General features: G+C 44.1%; 1 protein-coding gene across 8 annotated transcripts in view; it reads right to left on the bottom strand.

Annotated features, from left to right (window-relative positions):
* MBOAT1 (membrane bound O-acyltransferase domain containing 1) overlaps nucleotides 1-22532 on the bottom strand; it is a 107443-nt gene that overhangs the window by 34083 nt on the left and 50828 nt on the right. For 5 of the 8 annotated variants that reach the window (XM_045866307.3, XM_045866310.3, XM_064597110.1 and 2 more), the window contains exon 2: nucleotides 10185-10280. In XM_045866307.3, the coding sequence (XP_045722263.2) occupies nucleotides 10185-10280 (96 nt within the window). Of the gene's footprint in view, nucleotides 1-10184; nucleotides 10281-15657; nucleotides 15736-16778; nucleotides 16925-19512; nucleotides 19535-22532 lie in introns of those variants that run through there. The other 3 variants (XM_045866308.3, XM_045866312.3, XM_064597111.1) reach the window with 2 other exon arrangements.

The following is a 22532-nucleotide window of genomic DNA, read 5'->3' as shown; positions in this document are numbered from 1 at the left end:
AGGGAACAAAACAGGAAGGGTACCCTTCAGTTCAGTGTGACCACAGCTCTTGGAAAATGCCTGGTCTGAACTACACAACTCAAGCCCAAGGCAGCCCAACTGGCCCATTAGCAACACAGGACCCAAAACCTGCCCACAACAGGCAAAGAGAACCATGGCAGCCAACTGAACTGAAGGCAAATGCAGCTTAGGCACAATGGTAGAGTGCACTCAACACACAAAGGAAACAACCATGAAGCACCAGGTTCTGGTGAACAGGGGTCACTGCACTACAGGGCACTATAGGACCTCTTCTTCATAAGGCCACTACTTTCAAAAGCAGGAGACCTAGCTGACCTTTGTAACACACAGAAACAAACACAAGAGTTAGATAAAATGAGGAGACAGAGGACTATGTCCCAAATGAAAGAACAAGACAAAATCAGAGCAAGAGACCTAAATGAAACAGAGATAAGTAGTAATATGCCTGAGAGATCATTTAAAGTAATGGTCATAAAGATACTCACTGGACTTAAGACTGGAGGATCTCAGTGAGACATTCAAGAAAGAGAGAGAAAACATAAAAATGAACCAATCAGAGATAAAGAGCTCAATAACTAAAATTAAAAATATACAGGAGGGAATAAATAGTAGACTAGAGAAAGCAGAAGAATGGATTAGCAACTGGGATGATAGAGTAATGGAAAGCAATCAAGATGGACAGAGAAAGAAAAAAGAATAATAAAAAATGAGAGGAGATTAAGGGAACTCAGTGACACCATAAAATGAAACAACATTTACATTACAGGGGTCCCAGAAGAAGAAAGAGGAAAGGTGGCAAAATTTATTTCAAGAAATAATAGGTGAAAACTTCCCTAATCTGGGAAAGAAAACAGAAATCCAAACCCAGGAGACACAGAGAGCAGTCCCCATCCCCAAAATCAACCCAAGGAAGTCCACACCAAGACAGAAGAAATTAAAATGGCAAAATGTAGTGAGAAAGCTGGAGGCATCACAATTCCAGACTTCAAGTTATATTACAAAGCTGTAATAATCAAAACAGTATGGTACTGCCACAAAAATAGACACATATTTCAATAGAACACAAAGTAGCCCAGAAGCAAAACCATGATTATATGGTCAATTAATCTTTTGACAAAAGAGGAAAGAATATTCCATGGGAAAAAGTCTCTTCAGCAAATGGTCTTGGGAAAACTGGAAAGCTACATGCAAAAGAATGAAAGTGGACCACTTTCTCACATGAGACACAAAAATAAACCCAAAATGGACCCAATGTGAGACCTGAAACTATCAAAATCCTAGAAGAGAGCACAGGCAAAATGTCTCTGACATTGGCCATAGCAACATTTTTCTAGATATGTCTCCTGAGGCAAAGGAAACAAAAGCAAAAATAAAATTATTGGAACTATATCAAAGTAAAAAGCTTCTGCCCAGGGAAGTAAACAAACAACAAAACTGAAGGGCAACCTACAGAATGGGAGAAAATATTTGCAAATGACATATCCAATAGAGGGTTAGTATCCAAAATATATAAAGAACTGATACAACTCAACACCCATAAAACCAAATAATCCAATTAAAAGATAGGCAAAAGACACCAACAGACATTTCTCCAAAGAGGACATGCAGATGCCCAATAGACACATGAAAAGGTGCTCAACATCACTCATCATCAGGGAAATACAAATCAAAACTACAATGATATAACTTCACACCTGTCAGAATGGCTAAAATCCAAAACACAAGAAACAAGTGTTGGTGAGAATGTGGAAAAAAAGGAACCCTCTTGCACTGTTGGTGGGAATGCAAATAGGCGCAGCCACCCTGGAAAATGGTGTGGAGGTTCCTCAAAATGTTAAAAATGGAATTACCCTATGATCCAGTGATTCCACTACTAGGTATCTACCCAAGGAATACAAAAACACTAATTTGAACAGAAACATGCACCTCTATGTTTATTGCAGAATTATTTACAATAGCCAAAATATGAAAGCAGCCCAAGCATCCACTGACAGATAAATGAATAAAGAAGAGGTGATATGTTATTCAGCCATAAAAGAGAATGAAATCTTGCCATATGCAACAACATGGATGGATCTAAAGTGTATAATGCTAAGCTCAATTAGAGGTTCAAGAGACAGTTCAGAGAAAGACACCATATAATTTCATGCATTACTTGGAATTTAAGAAACAAAACAAATGAACAAAAAAACCACTTTTTTTTTTTTTTGAAGATTTTATTCATTTGAGACACAGAGATACAGAGGGAGAGAAAGCATCAGCAGGGAGAGAGGCAGAGGGAGAGCGAGAAGCAGGCTCCCCGCTGAGCCAGGAGCCTGACGTGGGCCTCGATCCCAGGACTCTGGGATCATGACCTGAGCCGAAGGCAGACGCTTAACCATCTGAGCCACCCAGGCGCCCCAAAAAACAGACTCTTAAGTATGGTTAACAAACTGATGGTTACCAGAAGGAGGAAGGAGGGGAAGGACAAAAGAGATGATGGGGATTAAGGAGTACACTTGCTGTAATGAGCACCAGGTGATGAATGGAAGTATTAAATCACTATACTGTACACCTGCAACTAATAGGACATTCTATGTTAATTATGCTCGAATTTTAAAAAATAAATCAATAAAAAATTTATATAAACAAAAAATATATAAAGTTTTATACATGTGTATGTATATATATATATATATGCATATATATATAAACACTGTTTTTCTTCCTGAACCTAACACTATTATTCTCATTTGGATAAAGAAATATAGGGGGAAATGAAAAAGGAAAAATGGGCAGATGGAGATGTGATTGGGGGAGAAAGTAAGACAGAAAAATGCCACACCCAACACACACATACACATACAGAAAAATCACTGCCTTCCGACAGACTCAGGGCAATTTGCCAGAAGTGGTACGCATTCTATTTCTCATATCAACTTCCAACCAAAAATAACCTGTCTTTAAAACATTAAGCAAAAACTCAATTTTGAACAATATTCCAATAAAACCTCTCTAGTTTACCTTATTCTCTGTACCTAGGGTGGTTATGTTCTCTGTCCTGGTAAAACTAGGATATAACAATGATATTATGCAGTCCTCAATTAGAGGTTCAAGAGACAGCTGATCACACAGCTGGCTGGCCAACATCAAGCCAATCTGACATTCAGGGATTTTCCCCAACAGGTAATTTTAGATCCAAAAAGTTATATTTGTATTTTTATTACTTCTTTCTTTATAATGAAAGTCCCCTTATAATACTAATACATTAGGAAAACAAAGAGTCAGGCAATTATGTGTGACAGGGTGGGAGAACAGGACTACAACAAACTTGCAATCTCCAGCAACATCGGCTGGGACTGCCCTCTTGCACAACAACCAGGGGCACCAAGTTCAAGACGAATGGTGCAATTAGTAGCCTCAGATGGTACTTTCTAACCTCCCTACTGCTTCTGCCTTGCTCGTACCCACTGCTCCCTAGATTGCTGAAGAGGGAAGTGATGAGATTACAACTTTAGTGGAATGCTCACAAACTCCTATCAACTGTGCCAGCATCGAGGAGGAAAATACAGGACTCCAGGACTCACAGCAAACAAAATACATCCTCCCATCAGGCTCCCTAGGACTACAACTGAAGGGAGCAGGAACTCCTCTCAACTCTTTTCAACGTTCACCTAGTATCTGCTGGGAACCATCCAGCAGTCAATCAGAAGAGAATGGGCTTTTACCCTTCCCATTAATCTTTTCAAAGCTGTCATCTCCATACTTTGGCACTCAACAACAACAAAATCACCAGTTCTCCATTTTAATAGGAACCCATCAAATATATTTGGTAGAACTTAAACTCATGTCCTTGGAATTAAATTCCAAATGACTGTGCTAGTTATCAAAAAGCTGGCGGAAGCCTGAAGAAGAAACATGAAATAAGCAAATCCTGCAATCTCCCTGCAAATATCACTTCTCTGCCCCTATTATAGAACCCAGTTATTCACACCTACAGGGTTGGTCAGGGGGAGGGGTCAGGATGTCATAAACCAACAGAGGAAAACACATTTCCATGGACAAATAGGCAAATGATCACCTCCACCAGCAAGGGGTGCAGGAAAGTTATATTTCTATTATGTCCCAATAAGGTCACAGGGGAACACAGAGGGCTATTGTCCCAATCCTAGAGGCCATAGTTCACTATAATACGTACTTGTAATACCTTTGCAAATATATTTCAATAATATTTAGGATTTCTCATTATAATCATATTAAAAAAATTATTAAAATCACCAATAAAGACCCCCCCAACCCCCCAAAGAACCATTTAGGATGCTTCCGGGTTTTTCACTACTCTTGACAACAATTGAACACACGTATTAATAAATTTGATTTCCTTAAGGTAATTCAATTCCTAGGAATTTATCCTATCATAAAATATGATTTTGTAAAGATTTTTATTTATTTATTTGAGAGAGAGAGTGAGCGCGTGCACAAGTCAGGGGAGGGACAGAGAGAATCTCAAGCAGCCTCCCGCAGAGCACAGAACCTGGAGCAGGGCTTGATCCCATGATCCTGAGATCATGACCTGAGTCGACATCAAGAGTCAGACACTTAGCCAACTAAGGCACCCAGGCGCCCCTAGAATATGATTTTTTAAAAGAAAAAAATCCTTGCTTGAAATTTTATGGCTAAGTTGCCTTCCAGAAGGGTTGTACCAATTTATACTCCCACTATCAGTGTGTAAGAGTTCTCATTTCAGACTGTTTTCGAAAACACATAGGCAACTCAAATTGCCAACATGATAGGAGAGCAATTATCTGCCTGAATCTGGCCTAGCCTGCAAGGAGGGAATAAAGGTTCTTGCTGCTTCCTCAGAAAACTCAATTTGTACCCTTCTGTGAGCAAAAAAGAAGAATCCGTTCACTATTGCAAACTTAAAAGGAAATCAAGTACCAGCTTTATTACAAAGAATTGTTGAGCTTCCCCCAGGAGAACAGTAAATGTTCTGGTATTTTTAATAGCCCACATTCACAGAGAAAACACAAAGGACATCGGCCACTGCATGTATTGATATAAACTGTATTAGCAGCAATAATAAAACTGTATCTTGTGTGTTATCCTCACTATTAATGCCAGTCCAGCCCATGAAAACTTGATTACTTTCAGAATGATAAATAAAATTTCAAGCCCCAGAATCATCTAACGCACGAGTTTATGGGTTCCCCCAAATTAAAAACATATATATGTTGTTTGACATAAACATTAATCTCATCTCATCCCATTCAATTCCTGTCTGGGCTCTTATTCTAAAGACGTAATAAAGTATGCTAAGCACTTAGACCTGGATGCATGCTCCAAAGAGAATAACTCTCTCATCAGGCTGCTTTAAAACACCAGAATTCAGCTTCGAAAAACTACTTTATTCCTCCCCAAAATAAGATTTTAAAACTGAAATAAATGGCCATGTGAAACGAATTCCATTCTGAAGGGGAACTAGTGTTTGCCTGCAGGCTCATCATTAAAATAGACGTTGGTCAAGAATCTCTAACTGAAAATTTGAGATTTAAAACATCTTGTCACTTTCAGGTTGGTATGTAGCTCTCTCCATTTGTTTCTCTAAGAAGATGGATTTATGTCAGGGAGGCACTTATGCATTTATGGTGGGCGGGAAAAGATAATGCTGCTTAATAATGTTTTATAATTACCAAAAAAAACAAAAACAAAAAAAAACGCCTAAGAACTGAATAGCACTGGCACTGAGAACTAAGTCTCATGAGACTGAGACCGGTAACAGACACCTTCTTTGTATCTTTTCCCACAGTGTCCTTTCCAGTTCAAACACTCTGTGTGTGTGTTTGTTTTTTTAAGATTGTATTTAGAGAAAGTGTGTGAGTGGGGGAGGAGGAGCAGAGGGAGAAGAAGAAAGAATCTCAAGCAGATTCCGAGCTGAGCATGGAGCCCGACGCAGGGTTCAATCTCATGACCCTGAGATCATGACCTGAGCTGAGATCAAGAGTCAAACCCTTAACCGACTGAGCCGCCCAGGCACCCCCAAACATTCTATGGTTTTGTGTGTAATGTTAGAGACTTCTTAATACAAGGAGATCTAAAAAATGCCCCTCCGAGTGCAGACATCACTTGAGGAAATGTGTCTGATGCTGCTATTGGAAGTCAGGTTGACAGTGACGGATTCCCATTGTCCCCTGCCGTCCAAGTCCCCAGATCCACCACATTTCACAAGCACACTGCGGTTTTCCAAGAACCCCCTTTATTTTTTCCTACTGGTAACTTCCACCAGTTCTGGTTATACTAAAAATGAATTAATGATCATTCAAGAGTTTACGGTGTTATGGACAGAACGGACGGAGGAGGAGGTGTGACAAGAAGGGGGAGAACTGGGGACACTGGAGGCATTCTTACCCTGCATGATCAGGAGCGGGGGACAGCTGTTAGCCCATCAAAAGGTAGGCATTCATAAAACACTGTGTATTGGTGTCCTAGAAGTACCATAACTGATTCCCACAAATCGGGTGGCTTAAAACCAGAAGCTTATCACCTCACTATTTTCTGGAGGCCAGAAGTCTGAAATCAAGGCACTGGCAGAGTTGGTTTCTTCTGGAGGCTGGGGGAGAACCTGTTCTGTGCTCTCCTCTAGCTTCTGGTGGCTTCTGGCAATCGTCGGAGTTCCCTCGCCTGTGGTTATCATCACCCTTCCCTCTGCCTACGTCTTCACATGGCCTTCCCTACATGGGTCCCCGGCATCGTGTCTCCCATGGCCTCCTTAGAAGGAGGCCACCAGCCATTATGAAGGTAGGACCCACCCTAATCTAGTATGTCCTCATCTTAACTAGTTACACCTACAAAGATCCTATTTCTAAAGAAGAACACGTTCTGAGGTTGAGTTCAGGGGAACATGAATCAACCCAGTACACAATGATGCGCTCAGAGGTGAACTTCCCATACAGACTTGCAGTCGGTAACTGTAAGTGCATTCATTCCACAGCGTTTGCTCGACCCTGTGTCCTATAACCCGGCCTAGCGGGTTCAGGGATCTCAGTCAGCATCTGCTGAGTGATGCATGAATGAACCTTTTGATTCAGCACCAAAGCCCTTCTTTGGAGCATGGATCTGCCGAGTGACAGCATCTTTCTCCAGAGTCGTTTCCTCTAACGTAGACCGAGAAGGTAAAAGAAAGTCAAGATGCCCACACTGCAGTGACCTGAATGCAGAATCCTGCCCGGCTCCGGTGCACCCCCCTACCCCCCCAGCCTCCCACCCACTTCACCTTCATCACCCATTACCTGTAACACAATGAACTTGCCTTGGTCTCTTTCCAAAGGACCCGACCGAGATTGAGAGAAACCACTCTCTCTCCTTTCACATCCATATATAATCAGTTTCTGTGTTAAGTACAAACTGGAATAAGCAAGTTTGGGAATAAAACACATAGGACACTAGACAAGCATACAGATCAGTTGGTGAGAGCAGAAGCACCTTTGCCCCCTGACTCCAAACACCATGCATCAGGATCTCAGGGAGTAGGATTTACAGGGGATGGGCTGCACCAGCCGGTGAAAGCTGGCTGTGAGCCCTCCTCCTAGGCAGGGTCCAAAATGCAGTGACCAACAGGAGGAAGGGGACCGGAGACAGGGGAGGGAGGGGGTGGCAATCAGGGAAAGCTTTGCAAAGCAGTGATTTTGAGCCGGGTTGTAGAAAGTGAAGTAAGAGATTTCCACACAGACAAGGGTGAAAAAGGGCTTTCTAAGGAGGGGAATGAGCAAGGGAGAGGCACAGAGACATGAACCTAACCTAGCGTGTGTGCAGACCAGAAGCTTTTCTGCAATGCTCAGTGCATGGCAGGAGTAGACTGCAGAAGAATCCAGTCCGGAGCATCACCTGCTTTGATATATTTTTTTAAGATTTTATTTACTTATCTGTCAGAGAGAAAGAGAGAGAAGCAGGCTCCCTGCTGAGCAGGGAGCCCGACGCGGGACTCGATCCCGGAACCCTAGGATCATGACCTGAGCCGAAGGCAGATGCTTAACCAACTGAGCCACCCAGGCACCACTGCTTTGATATTTTAGAGCCTCGTTCTGGGTGGTAGAGACAGCACAGACCGGACAAGGGGCGGGGCGGAAAGGCAGATAGCCAGACATGTGGTGGTCCCAAGTGATGGCTGTGGACGTGCAGAGGAGTGGACAGAGCCTAGTGACAGCCAGGCTGCCCACCTGAGAGGACCCGGTGACAAAGGGACGTGGGCGGTAAGGGAGAGGCAGGCAGGTTTCTGGGCCCTCCGCAGGCACCTGTCATAATTCCATGCTCTCGTGTAGTTGTTCCCTCCGCCTAAAACACCTTTCCTCCTGCCCCACACCTGGCACTGTGCCTAGCATACTGGGGACTCAAAAACTCTGGCAGAAATCAATGCATGAATATGTGTTTTGTGCCCCCCAAAAGAAAAGATAATATAGATGAGAAACCGGTAATAACCTACTTTGGGCTGAAGTGAAAGCATTTCATTCCCTATCCCAACCCAAAATATGGCCAGAGGGGCTCTTTAACTGAGGCTCCCAGAAGCACTGAAAACAGAACTGACAAAATAACTACAGTAGGTCACTGATTCATTCACTGAACACCTAATAAGTGCCAGGAGCTCTTGAGAGTGTGGGGGGGGGGGGGAGCGGTGGGGTACAGTTTGGGGGGTGAAACCAAAAAATGAAGTTTGTTGATTAAACACTAGAGAGAGTTATGATCACTGTTTAAAAATGATTTTTAATGCTATAACTTCCTGGCTACATGGTTATCTTCGTTGCTTCCCTATTTTCCCACACACATCATTCGAAAGTAAAGATTAGGAAGTTTGTGAATTTGTTTCAGAAAAACCAAACGACCGTGCCCCACACCCTGCACGGAGGGGAATGCAGAAAGGAGACGAGTCAAAGAGAGACGGAAAATCCGAGAGCCTGAGGGTAGGAAGAACGGATGCCTGAAGGAGCAAACCACAGACACAGAAACTTGAGGACAACAAACGGTCTTTGTGCCTCAAAGCAAACACCTCTGCCTTCCTAAGCCTCTTCGTGGTGGGAAATGAGCCATGAGTTGCAACCCCTTTATTTCATTACCTGTCCTCCAATAACTCATGGAATCAAGTGCAATCCAACCTGAGGGGGAGAAGGCGGGCTCTCCCTGACCTCAGACAGCTGCGGAGAACAGACCCGAGCTCCCAAAGACGTAACAAGGCTACTGTAATGTGTTATGAGGAGTCACTGCGTTAGCATCCGTTCCTCAAGATTCATAAAAAAGCTCTTCCCAAACATCGACAGAATACAAAATTTTCACTGCTCTGTCCCCGGTCTTCACCAGGTGACCCTGAGGAGAGGGGTGGCCCACTAGGTTAAGGCCATGGTGACAGACAACATTTTTACAGCTAGTATGGAGACTCTTGCTGTGCTGGGTATTACCTTCTAGTTGCTAGAAGTCTAGGTAATCTGGGGGAGAGGCCAGGGCAGCCAGGGGCCACCCAAGGGGGTCTGCTTCTCAACTAGTATGGAAGAATTTCTCTATTATTCAAAATTAGTATGAGATAAATACCAACCCTGTGTTAAGAGCCTCAGACTAGGGGTTGGGAAGCTTTTTCTGTAAAGAGCAAGGTCGTGAAGATCTTAGGCTGTGTGGGTCATCTGTCACAACCACACAACTCTGTAAGAGTAGCCAGAGACAACACATAAATAAGTCGGTACCTGGTTGTGCTCCCGGGTAACTCTACAGAACCAGGTGGCAGGACAGAGAGAGCGCACGGGCCCTCGTTTACAACATGGCAGAGCTCATCAAATCTTCAACCCAAACCTCATTATAGCACGGTCTTACCAACTGATTTAACCAACCGCCAAGGATTCTCCTGTGCAGGCTTCATCTTCATAGACCCCAAGAGGCTGAGGCAAAGCCCACAGTCAAAGCGCCCCCCGCCGCCCAAATTAAGATACTCACCCAGAGGGGCGCCTGGGTGGCTCAGTTGGTTAAGCAACTGCCTTCAGCTCAGGTCATGATCCTGGAGTCCCAGGATCGAGTCCCGCATCGGGCTCCCTGTTCAGCGAGGAGGCTGCTTCTCCCTCTGACCCTCCCCCCTCTCATGTACTCTCTCTCATTCTCGCTCTCTCAAATAAATAAAACTTAAAAAAAAAAAAAAAAAAGATACTCACCCAGAGAAATCCGTAGTGAGGATTCCATAGTGGAAGATGTATATGCGGCTGATGTGACATATTGTAAGGTATCCCATTGCTACAAAAAAGGAGTATCTGAAACCAGAAACAGAGAGGATCAGATGATTACGCAGGGCGGTAACATAATCAATTTTCTCCTCTTCCTCTCCCTCACTCCCCACATGTCATCCATCGCAATCTGCCACCCAGTCCATGCGCTCCCCCTTCACTTTTGCACTCATTGCCTGGAACCCTTCATCTTTTGTCACGGGGACAGCACAGTGGAGTCATCCAGGGAGCTTTACAAACTGCAGACACCAGGGCCTCACCCCCGATATCCGGGCTTAATTGGTACAGGATACCCCCAGCAGGTGTTAAGTCCATTGTGCAGCCGGAGCTGGGAACCACTGACCTGGAAGGTCTTGCTCTCAGATTCTCCTCTTTCCAAACCATTGTGCTTACACCAGATCATTGTAAAATACAGGCCAGCGTCACCCTGCCGGCCACTCCCTTCCCCAAACACTTTGTTCTCTTGGCTTCTACTTTGTGTTTGCGTCCCACCTCTCTGGTTAATTCTTCCACGGCTCTTACTCAGCTTATCTTACTCCACTTTCTCCTTAGGTGTTAGCGTTCCCAAGGGCTCTGCTCGGGACCCTCCCTGCCCAAGCCTGAGGCTTCGGTTACCACATACTCCGGATCGCTCTGTGGCTTCCTACTGAGACTGGCCCTGACCTCATGGGATAAACCGGCAAAACCCACGCACACATGCGCACGCACACGCGGGGCCTTTCAGAACATCATCAATTTGCAATTCTACATCTGAGACGTGAAAGGACAAAAACTCAACTGAGTAAATGCTGAAGATCTAATTATCTCCGTTAAGTGATGTCTGGCTCTGGCATTCCATCTAGCAAGGAGAGGGGAACTCCAAGGAGTGGCACAAAATGGAAGGTTTTTACAGGCCGAAGGGTGGAATAAGGAAGCGACTAGGAAAAGAGAAGGGATTGTTTAAGCAAGGCCACTTTCCCTTAGAGGGAAGCGTCTTACCACGCGGGATGACCTCATCTTCCCTTTGGGGGATGGAGAGGGCCATGTGACAGATCCTCCTTGGTGCTGACCAGAAAATTCCTGGCTGACCGAGGAGGACTTACATTTCTGGGGGAGGCTGAAAACTGCAGCGAGGTTAGGTATTAAGCTCCAGTTTGGTGAGTTGGCCCAAGTGACTCCATTGTGGGTCTACGGCTTTCTTTTTAACAGTGATAATCTAATCAACCATTGTCTCCCCTCCTAGACCAAGAGCCCCATGAAGGCCAAGAATGTCTTGTGTGTTTCATTCACAAGAGCAGACGACTGTGTGCTGCACAGACCAATAACTAAATAAATATTATCTGTCTTAAAAGCCTCCGATGGGTCCCACTGTCCAGTCACATCAAAACTCCTGAATGCGACATGCGATGTGCTTCATGCACTGAGCTCTAGCTTTCCCTTCTGGACTCCTCTCCAACGACGCTCCTGGTCCACCTTATGTTCAAACTACACCAGCTGCTCACTCTCCACAATTACAGCTTCCATTTTCAGGCCAAATGTCTTCCACATGCCCCTTCCCCTGCCTGCAACCCCCTTCTCCATCCTCTCGTCTACCTGCGAACTGCCTAAGCACCAGGTAAGGCTCAGCTCCCAGTCAGTCCCCTGGCTCCGGCTCACCCCACCTATCCCACCCCTCCTCCAGCACAATTCCTTGCCACACTGCCAGTATTTCTTTAGCTCTGCATGCCAACATACACAATTATAACGCTGAAATGGTATGCATGTGTCTGTCACGCCAACTCACGGTGACCTTGGGCATTCCCACCCTTGACCATGGAAGGGCTTCGGGTACTGTTAGTTGAAATGAACTGAAAGGAGTACATTCGACATTTTAAATGGCTCAGGAGCCCCTCCGAGACAGACATAAATGCAGAAGGTATAGCATTTAAACATGGGTCATAAAACAGGGAAGACGTATTTTCTCATATTAAATTATACTGAACTTGACAAATTCACATTAAAATAACTCATGAAGACTAAACCTACAGAATAGTGCAGTAGGAATAATAAAAACTCATTTGGTGGCAAGGGAGAACCAGACAGTGAGTGTGAAAGAGTTCTGAAAACTCTCAAGCACTACATGTCTTTATGTTCTCTTAACTGTTATTTACAAACAAAGATGTTACAACCCAAAAAAAGACTTTCCCAGCCTCGGGTTCATCCTTAACCCTTTCCAAAACAGGAAGATGGTGAACAAAGCAAGTGAATAAGAGAAAGCAACTTTCTGAAGACCTGAGCAGAAGCAGAATGGAGTTAGTTAGGCCTGTCCATGTCCAGGCTCTGTTTCTTTCTCTAGCCAGTTCGCAAGGGTCAAGGCAAAAAATCACAAAACAAACTCAAAAGACAAATTCTCCCAGGGCGCTTTTGAATGCAGTCATGCCTGCTTCCTCTTTCTCCTCAACAGGAGCTAGACCCATACCTACCCCTGCCCCTCCACCCAGAGAGAAAAGCAAGTTCAACTTACTAGTTATAATAAGAGCTACTTATTAAGGATGGCGCCAACTACTATGTCCCAATACAACAGGGCAATGTATTCATGGTCTAGACAAACCTGAAAAAAATCTAAGGAATCCAGAAGTGGTAGAGAGAGTACATATTCTGGAGAGAGACCAACATGATTTCAAATCCCAGCAATGGCAAAACTCCTGTGAGAAGTCGAGAGAGTAGTTACTTTAAGAAGGAGGGGTGTGGTAGAGATTGGGGCAGAGTGATGATAATATTCCCCCTGTCCTTTGGCTGGGAAGCCGAAGGACAGGGGGTGGTAACATGGATGGTGGTAACATGGATGTATTCAATTTGTGCAAATTCATGGATCTGTATACCTATTTACTTCTCTGAACTTTCATTTCCTCCCCTTGGCAGAGAAAAAAAATCTGAATCCCATGGAATTGTCCTAGAAAGAATATATTTGCAATAATGATATGAAATATTAAGTATACCAAATGATACACTAAATAAGACTTTCCATATTAAAAACAATGAAAACTATTTAAAAGAGCCCGGCTTAGCACTTGGCACAAGGCAGGTAACCCCCACAACTGGTCACCGCGTTACCACATTCTGATACGAGGCTGTCAGTCTGAGGAGATACAAACTATATTCTGCTCCAACTGGTTCAGACATAATAAATTAACACCCGTGTTTTCCGTCCCATATAGTGGCTTGGGAAGGAAACAGAGCTGGTGCCCCAAGAATTCTCTAGACAAAGACAACCATGTGTCCAGAAATGGGTTAACTCCCCGTGGTAGCAAAGACTGACCTTCCCCTCAGCTTCCCAGCCAAAGGACAGAACTCTTCTAACTGGCTCAGCCAGGGGCAGAAAACAATTCACAAAGAATCATGAAATCCTGATCCTGAAGAAAACTTGAACCCCACCTTTTAGAGACGTACAGAGAAGCTGTGAGAACTGCTTGAACTCACGCTGCTAGAAAGAGCCAGATTTCCAGGCTGATGTTCTTCCCCTGCCTCAACAGGAAGCAACTTCCCTCCATCAGAAACTATGAACCACTCCCTACTTCTGCAATCTTGGCAACCACACAAGCAAAGAGAGAGGGCATTCTTTCTCGTCTTATGACACGGCCCTTTGCTACCACAATATTATGATGGTGGAGCAGTCATAGCCTGTCTGGAAACCACTCGGCTTGGCCAAGGCTGGAGGGTTCCATTCCTGGCCAGAGACGAGCCCTGGGCCCGGCACGGAGCGAGCGTGCGTGGAGGTTCCTGACCCTCTGAAATGGTCCACACCCCGTCAGCAACACACAAGTGTGGCGAGAGCCAACAAGTCACAATTTGTAAGGTCGTTAAAAATGTGCTGTAGAGATGCAACAACATTTTTATTCATTGTTTAATTGCTTCGGAACTCAAGTTTGGGAAAAGCCAGACATTTTCACCCCACCCCCCACTAAAGATAGCATTCTGCTATAATATCAAGCATTCCCAAAACCTGTTCTTAGAGATATGGATTTCCCATTTCCCTTCTGAAGGAGTGACACAATCCCTTTCAAGGAAGGCATTAAGAAGAGAGATGATTACAATTCATTTTTTCAGAGCTCATCTGGACAGAGTTGGGTGAAAATAAAATTTAGAATCATGCAAAAAATATTTTCCCTTGAAAACCGGACATTTATTACAAGTGATGTACAAGATTATACATGAAAAAGTTAAATTTCAATGATTTTCAGAAGGAAAACTATTGTGCTAATCGTCTCATTAATCAAAGAGCCTTCCGGAGCTGAAAGAAGGCATCTGCTTTTTCAGAGAAGTCATCAGAAAAGAAGTCACAACAGGGCAAATGTCTTTTCAAAGGTGTTCGGTCAGTCATTCCAAAAATATTTATTGAGCCCTTGTGCCCAGTGTTGTTCTAGGCTCTGAGGATACAACAGCAAACTCTGTTTTCATAGAGCTTACATTCCGGCACTATTGGAAGGCAGAATTAATACTGAGGTTTCACACAGACCCTGGGAAACACAGACAATGCTAAACAGATACCCACGTGTCCGAATCGATGATCCAAGCATGTTGCCTTCAAGGCAGAATTAAGTTACTTCTATAACTTTTAAATCAAAATATCATAGTAAGAATACGTCTTCCTCTTTTAACATTTGACTGTACATATTTTAAGTACACAAAGTTTCGACATAGGTACACACCAAACTACAGCCAAATTCCAGGTAACAGACATATCCATCACCTGCTCTGCACGCTTCTTCCTGCCTCTCCGATCCCTTCCCCGTCTCCCCGGACCGTCCCAGCCCAGGTAACCTCTGATCTGATCTCTGCCGCTACAAGTTAGTTTGCATTTTCAAGAACAGAATTTCTGTGGCGTCCTTCATTCCGCCTATTTATTTATTTATTTTTTTAAAGATTTTATTTATTTTTCAACAGAGAGAGAGAGATAGTGAGAGCAGGAACACAAGCAGGGGAAGAGGGAGAGGGAGAAGCAGGCTTCCCGCCGAGCAGGGAGCCCGATGCGGGGCTCGATCCCAGGACCCTGGGATCATGACCTGAGCCGAAGGCCGATGCTTAATGACTGAGCCACCCAGGCGCCCCATTCCACTTATTTATTTTGAGGCTTCATCCATGTGACTGTGTGTTATCAATCATTCCCCCCTGTTTATTGCGGAGTAGTATCCCGCTGTGGTGACCATTTAGACTGTGTCCAGTTTGGAGGTTACCACAGAGCTGCTTCTACTCTGATACGTTTGCAAAGCGTCCTCTGAACACTCCCAGCATTTAGGGGTCCCCACCTCTCCTTCTGACACTCCCAGAGAACTTAGGATATGCCACATGTGGCCGGCAAAATGGGGAAGGTACCCCTTTACCCTGGAAACACATTTCAGAGGTCACGAAAAACCTCACGTGGCCTGGCTCGCTCCCAGAACCTTACCTGTGAATACTGGATACGTTTGCGGTGACCATGATCCCGTAGCACATTAACACCAGCACAAAAAGGTGTATGGAGTACCTTTAAGACATCACGGAGAGAAGGAGGAGCACTGATTATATTCCAAATTAACAGACCTACTGGACCCCCATGATGCCGCCACTCCACCTCCCGCCCCCACCAAGAAGTGCGTGAGCCATTAACTCGTGTTTGTGTAAGAGAAAATAAATCAAGCATTTTACTCTGTGTAATTAAGGTACTAGATCTTGAAATGGCAGGAGGAAGTCATGACAGTCTGCCAAGGGCAGCGCTGGTCATGTCAGCAATCCATAAATGGAATGCTTATATTTTTGCACACATACAACTGAGAGTCCAGAAGCATTCTTTCTTTCTTTAGAACTTTTTGTTGTTTTGGTGTTTTTTTTGTTTTTTGTTTTTTTTTCATTTTAAAGCACCTGGACCCAAACTGACCTTTCCCACATACCAAGACTTTCACCTAGTAGCTACTTCAAAATACTCATCATCCTTTCTCAAATTTTTATTGGAGGCTGAAGAGCAGTATTCTAGTATCCTGAATAAATTCACAAATTTCCTTAAGTTGTCATTCTAGAAAGGTTGGTTCCCAAAACTCCCCCCGCCCCCGCCCCAGAAGGGCCACTCCCAGGGTAATTGGCCAGCTTACCTAGTAGAGGAAGGTGTCATCTACAGGCTCTCTCTGTTGAGAAATGACTCGTGTTTCCTCAAACCAGCACTAAAACTATTGTTCTACTCCCAGCATAGGACTAACACCAATTACCCCCTAGCAGTAATGCAAGAAAAACACCAGTATCTACAACAGGTAGGAAAAGTTCCTCACCTGGAAAATGAAACTTTATAGTATCCTATTTAGATGACCCAGGGGGAGATCAACAGAAGCATAATTTGTAGCAAAATTCACGGAACTGACTTCCAACGGGTAGTTTATTGGTTCTAGGTTCTTAGAGTAAATGGACATTCCTGGGACATCCCCATTATGCTACAATAGGAGTAAATACGTTTCTTTCCTCGGCGCCTAGAAAATGCCAAGAATACTGCCACAAAACACCCAAATGATAAAGATTAGAATTTCTGAGGCTCATACTCACCAGCCAAAACAAAAGATGACAAAATAGATGCCAAAAATGGTGACAAATGTGTGCCGGACATTGGGACTGGTTTTACCAGGACTTAAGTAGATGCGAAACCACAACGCAGCAAACAGAGCAAAGACCTGGCATGCCACAAAATTCACCTGTAAGGGAGGAGAAGAAAGAGAGAGAGACTCAAAACCGTTACCCTTTTCCTTGTGCGCGGATTCTCTCTACTCTTTCCAGATTTCCACACCAAGGTGCCTCTAAGACTTGGACTTGGATTGTTTCCCCAGCAGAGTGTTCGTTTGGAAACAGTTCGGGAGACTGACAATTCACCATGCCCCCGTCTGGTGTAAGAAGCGAGGAACCGGAGTTTTGTTCCCAATCCTTTAAGGCTAGCCAAAGTGGCTTTTCCACCCACACACAGAGGGCTTTTGAATGTACAAGGGCCTCAGCAACTGCGGGGTCAGTTTGCTGGGTCTCTTTCCCCCACCCCACGCCCACCCCCAGTGCTATCCTAAGATAAAACACTTGTTCCCGTAGAGTCGCAAATGAATCAAGTCCATGAAGCTTCCTTCATTGAATACCTAAAAAACTAAATGCTTCTCTCCAAAGTCATCAGTCAGCAGTTTTGATCTAATTTTGCTCATTTTAAATTAACACCAAATTAACAAGAGCATCGCTCAAGCTCAAGGGGTGGCGCGAAAATCCACACATAAAAAGAAACAATCCCGCCTTAAACTTCCAATGCCAAACCCTGTCCAATTGTGCAAAACAGGCAACAAATTTCCTTAGAAAAATCTCACTGGTCTATCTCTCAAAAATACTGGGCCTGAAAGAAAATATAAAATAATTCCCTGATACCCGTGGGAAAGATCAGCTGATTTAACCTAAAACCAAAATATATCAAGCTATGTAATCATTAACGACACGTGGAAGAGCGGTTCAAACTTCCCGGAGTATTTGGAGTGAAAACTTCGCTTTTGGAAGACACTTAATGGAAAAAGGATTGAGGATACAAATATCTGAATAGAGCCTCAAATTCAGCCTCCACAGTTTTTCACACTACAGAAAACAGTAGCTGTTAGTGACATTCACTAGGGCTGCCACTGAGGTGGGGTTGGAGGCAGGAACACCCGCTCCGCCTGAGCTCACTTTGTTTTCCCAGTAAAAACCAAGACTACTTTGGACCCCTGATGATTCACAGAAATATCTTCGGAGAATTTTTTGTTTCGTTTCATTTATTTATTTATTTTTTTAGCAGGCTCCATGCTGGGCTTGAACTCATGACACTGAGATCAAGACCCAAGCCGAAATCGAGAGTTGGCTGCTTAATCGACTGAGTCACTCAGGTGCACCTTTCGTTTCGTTTTTAAAAAATGACTGTGCTGAGTTTCCCCCTCTATTAGATCATTCGTGTTCACTGGTCTCTCCAAAAATTTAGGCCCGCTACTGCCCGCCATCACTTTCTACCCTGAAAGACAGAGAGAAGGTGAATTGTGATCCTAGCCTACATCATGTGGTCATAGTTTTTTTTTAATTTAAATTCAATTAGCCGGGTGCCTGGGTGGCTCAATTGGTTGAGCGACTGCATTCGGCTCAGGTCATGATCCTGGAGTCCCTGGATCGAGTCCCGCATCGGGCTCCCTGCTTGGCGGGGGGTCTGCTTCTCCCTCTGACCCTCCCCCCTCTCATGTGCTCTCTCATTCTCTCTCTGTCAAATAAATAAATAAAATCTCAAAAAAAAAATTATAAATTCAATTAGCCAACACATAGTACATTATTTCAGATGTAGAGTTCAATAATTCATCAGCTGCATATAACACCCAGTGCTCATCACATCATGTGCCCTCCTTAATGTCCATCATCCAGTTACCCCACCCCCCACCCACCTCCCCACGGTCATACCTTATGTAGCCTAAATACGCCACCACCAACACTCTCTCTCTCTCTCTCTCTCTCACACACAAACACACAATGGAGAGAAAAATAACCATTTTAGCAAGGTTCAAAACGTAAAGGAATTGGCAAGTAGAAAGTCAAAGTTATGGGGGCGCCTGGGTGGCTCAGATGGTTAAGTGTCTGCCTTTGGCTCAGGTCATGATCTCTGGGTCCTGGGATCGAGCCCCACACCAGGCTCCCTGCTCAGCTTGGTGCCTATCACTCAGCTGGCCCAGACTTCCTCAGCCTCCAGACGGTCTTGTCAGCTGGGCTTGTCTTAAAGAAGGTGTGTCCTCGCAACCCTCCAAGGAAGAATAAGGATCACCGTGCAAACACCATCTGATCTTGTCACCCCAGTGATCGATAAAGAGGAAAGAAAGGCTCACTGGATCACTGACACAATCTGCCATTTTTCTGCCACCATAATCTGAATCCCTAGTTCTGACTCTCAGGTGTCAGCTGGGCGACCTTAGGTAATTCATTGATTAATTCTGCCAACATTTACTGGTTGACGCTATATGCCAGATACTGGGGACAGGGTCAAGACACTGTCACTACCAGCAAGTCAAGAAAAGAAGACTTAGGGCGCCTGGGTGGCTCAGTTGGTTAAGCGACTGCCTTCGGCTCAGGTCATGATCCTGGAGTCCCGGGATCGAGTCCCGCATCGGGCTCCCTGCTCGGCAGGGAGCCTGCTTCTCCCTCTGACCCTCCTCCCTCTCATGCTCTCTGTCTCTCATTCTCTCTCTCGCAAATAAATAAAGTCTTAAAAAAAAAAAAAATTAAAAAAAAAAAAGAAAAGAAGACTTACATGCTCTGGGTTTCAATATTTTGGGGGACTGAGGGGCCAAACATGTGATTTGGGAGACCTGATCTCTAATGTCCCTTCTGGCTCTAATGGTCTCTGATCCTAACCTAACCCGAATCCTTTCCCTTAACTGTCAGTAGTTAATGCCGAAACGCAAGACTTTGTTAGGAACTGAAAGCTCCCTCCCACACACACAAACAACCCACTCCCCCGTCCTCTTCCTGGGAGTGAGTCACGGGTGGCTATCTGGAATGTTCCCCGGCAAACTGTTCCAAGGCAAAAGTGGAAACACAGCAGCACCACTCAGTTCTACAGGAGGCTTCTAACAGAATTGCTTTTCAACTACCAGATGAACTTTTAAGTTCATCTTAAAAGGCACACGCTGAACCACAGTTAGACACCACTTCACACCCATGAGAATGGCTATTATTTAAAAAAAAAAAACACACAAAATAATAAGTGTTGGCAAGGATGAGGAGAGATTAGAACCCTTGTGCGCTGCTGGTGGGTGCGTAGGATGGTGCAGCCACTGTGGAAAACAATATGGCGGTTCTTCAAAAAATGAAAAATACAATTATATATGATCCAGCAATCCCATTTCTGGGTATTTACCCCAAAGAACTGTAAGCCGGGTCGTGAAGGAGTATTTCTTCACCCATGGTAGCAGCACTATTCACAACAGCCAAAAAGTGGAATCAACCCAAGTGTCTATCAACGGATGAATGGGTAAACAGAATGTAGTCTATCTATGCGATGGAGTATTATTGTCTTAAAATGGGGGAAATTCTGACATACGCTACAACATGGATGAACTTGGAGGGCATTGTGCTAAGTGAATAAGTCCCAAAAGGACAAACGTTGTGTGATTCCACTTAAGTGAGGTACCTGGAATACAGTAATTAAATTCATAGAGACTGAAAGTAGAATGGTGTATTCACAGTAGACAGACTGAGGGGTGGAAGGAATGGGGCTATTATTTAACGGATATGGAGTTTCAGTTTTGCAAGATGGAAAGAGTTCTGGAGGTGGGTGGTGGTGATGGTTGCATAACAATGTGAATGTCCTAATGTCACTGAACCGTACTATATGCTTAAAAATGGTTAAAATGGAAAATTTTATACTTTGTCTATTTTACCACAATTAAAAAAAAAAGTATAGGCTAAAGCATGACACCGATTTCTTTGTGTTTGCTACTTCATATCAACTCAGTAGCTGGTATGAACTGTGACCATCTCTGTGGCCAGCCGTGGCACGCTGCCATGACAATTTATATAGGAACAGGATGAGATCTTGCTTCTTTCCTCTACATAGGGCCAATAAAATGGGAGGCACTGTTTTTCAGAAATATAAGTCACAATGGGTTTGATTTGAGGTATAGGATCTGCTTCCAAATAATCTTGAAAGGATGGGGAGAGTGGAATGAGTATAATAAATCAGTGGTTCTCAATGAGGGATGCCTTGCCCCGCAGGCAAGTTTTGGTTGTCATAATCCAGAAGAAGTGGTAGGGAAAAGCTCCTGGCATCTAGTCGGTAGAGGCTAGGAATACCGCTAAAACATCCTAAAAGGCACAGGACAGCCCCCCACAACAAAGAATTTTTTGGCCCAACATGTCAGCAGAGCCAGAGTTAACAAATCATGGATCATGGTATAGATGAAACAAGATTGGCAATGAGCGAAAACCAAGAGCTGAGCACATGAACGTTCATCCTATTAATCTCTCCACTTCTGTGTATGTTTGAGCCTTTCCAGAATAAACAAGGTTTAAAAATTACACAACTCTGGAAAGCAAATCACTGGCCTGAGATGATACAGATATTAAAGTCTGATGACTACTAGCAGTTGAAACTAGGAAGGTCTCTTTATCCAAATTGGAGAAACACCTAAGTTAGTGAAGTTATATATATATATGTATAGAAACAAACCAAAACAATAAAGGGATCATGTCTTCCTAAATAGGAAAAAAAAAAAAAAAGAAAAAAGAAACCCACTTTTTATGAAATGAGCAAACTTCCATAAGAAGAGTGTCAAATTACAAGAATTACAAGAGAAAAAGATATACCTTCAATAATCATACATGAACACTGGGTATTATATGCAACTGATGAATTATTGAACACATCTGAAACTAATGATGTACTATATGTTGGCTAATTGAATTTAAATTAAAAAAAATAATAATAATAATCACACGAAGTATTTGTGACCGCCCATCCCACAACCAGCAACAGATCCAATGGTTGCAAGAGTCGACCCAGAGCCGATACCTGGCTGCAGGACCAGGATCCACCACTTACTGGCCGAAGAGCTACAAGAACTTGCTGCATTTTGACTCTTAGATCCTGTGACGGGGGTAAAAACAGTGGTACCACTTCACAGCATTGCTGGAACTAAAGAATACTTAAGATTACCCGAAATAATGCCTGGCATTGACAAGCACCTGCTATTCATATTATTCTGCACCCACTACATTAACACACAAATTATGGGTAGAATAATTCAATACACAGTAACTTCTGTTGAGCTATTACGAACTGGCTTCCTCAGTCTCCTCCCTGCTGCCCTTGTACCGATTCCCCTTCCCACCCAACATTCAGGCAGCTGCCAGAATTTTCCAAGCGTCCTTTCTTCCGCAGGGAGAGGCAATGCAGCTTATGACAAAGAGTCAATGTCTGGGTTTTCCAGCTCCCAAGCAGGGTTTCATAAACCTAAAGTAGAGATATATCTGAAAAAAGTCAAAGCAGCCTCTACAGATTTAGGAAAGGAGTCTGGGGGAAGGATGCGGGTATCTCTGTAGGAGCCTGGTCGCCGGGCTTCTCGGAATGCAGCCCTGGGAGATGGATGGCCAGCACTGTTTCCAGGAGGCTCAGAGGGTGATGAAGTACACGGACCAGAGGCATCACTCCGGCCCCTCTCCCAGGCTCTGGGGACAGCAGAGAGACCAACGGAGAACTGGCAGGCCTGAGAAGTTCCTGCAGTTGCACTGAGGAGAACGCTAGCAGGAACCTGCCATCAGGAGCCACAG

The sequence above is a fragment of the Mirounga angustirostris genome, unplaced genomic scaffold (assembly GCF_029215605.1).
Source record: "Mirounga angustirostris isolate CCGP_5_RB_7025 unplaced genomic scaffold, mMirAng1.0.hap1 SCAF_8, whole genome shotgun sequence".
NCBI lineage: Eukaryota > Metazoa > Chordata > Mammalia > Carnivora > Phocidae > Mirounga > Mirounga angustirostris.
This window is presented reverse-complemented; position numbering and strand designations above follow the sequence as displayed.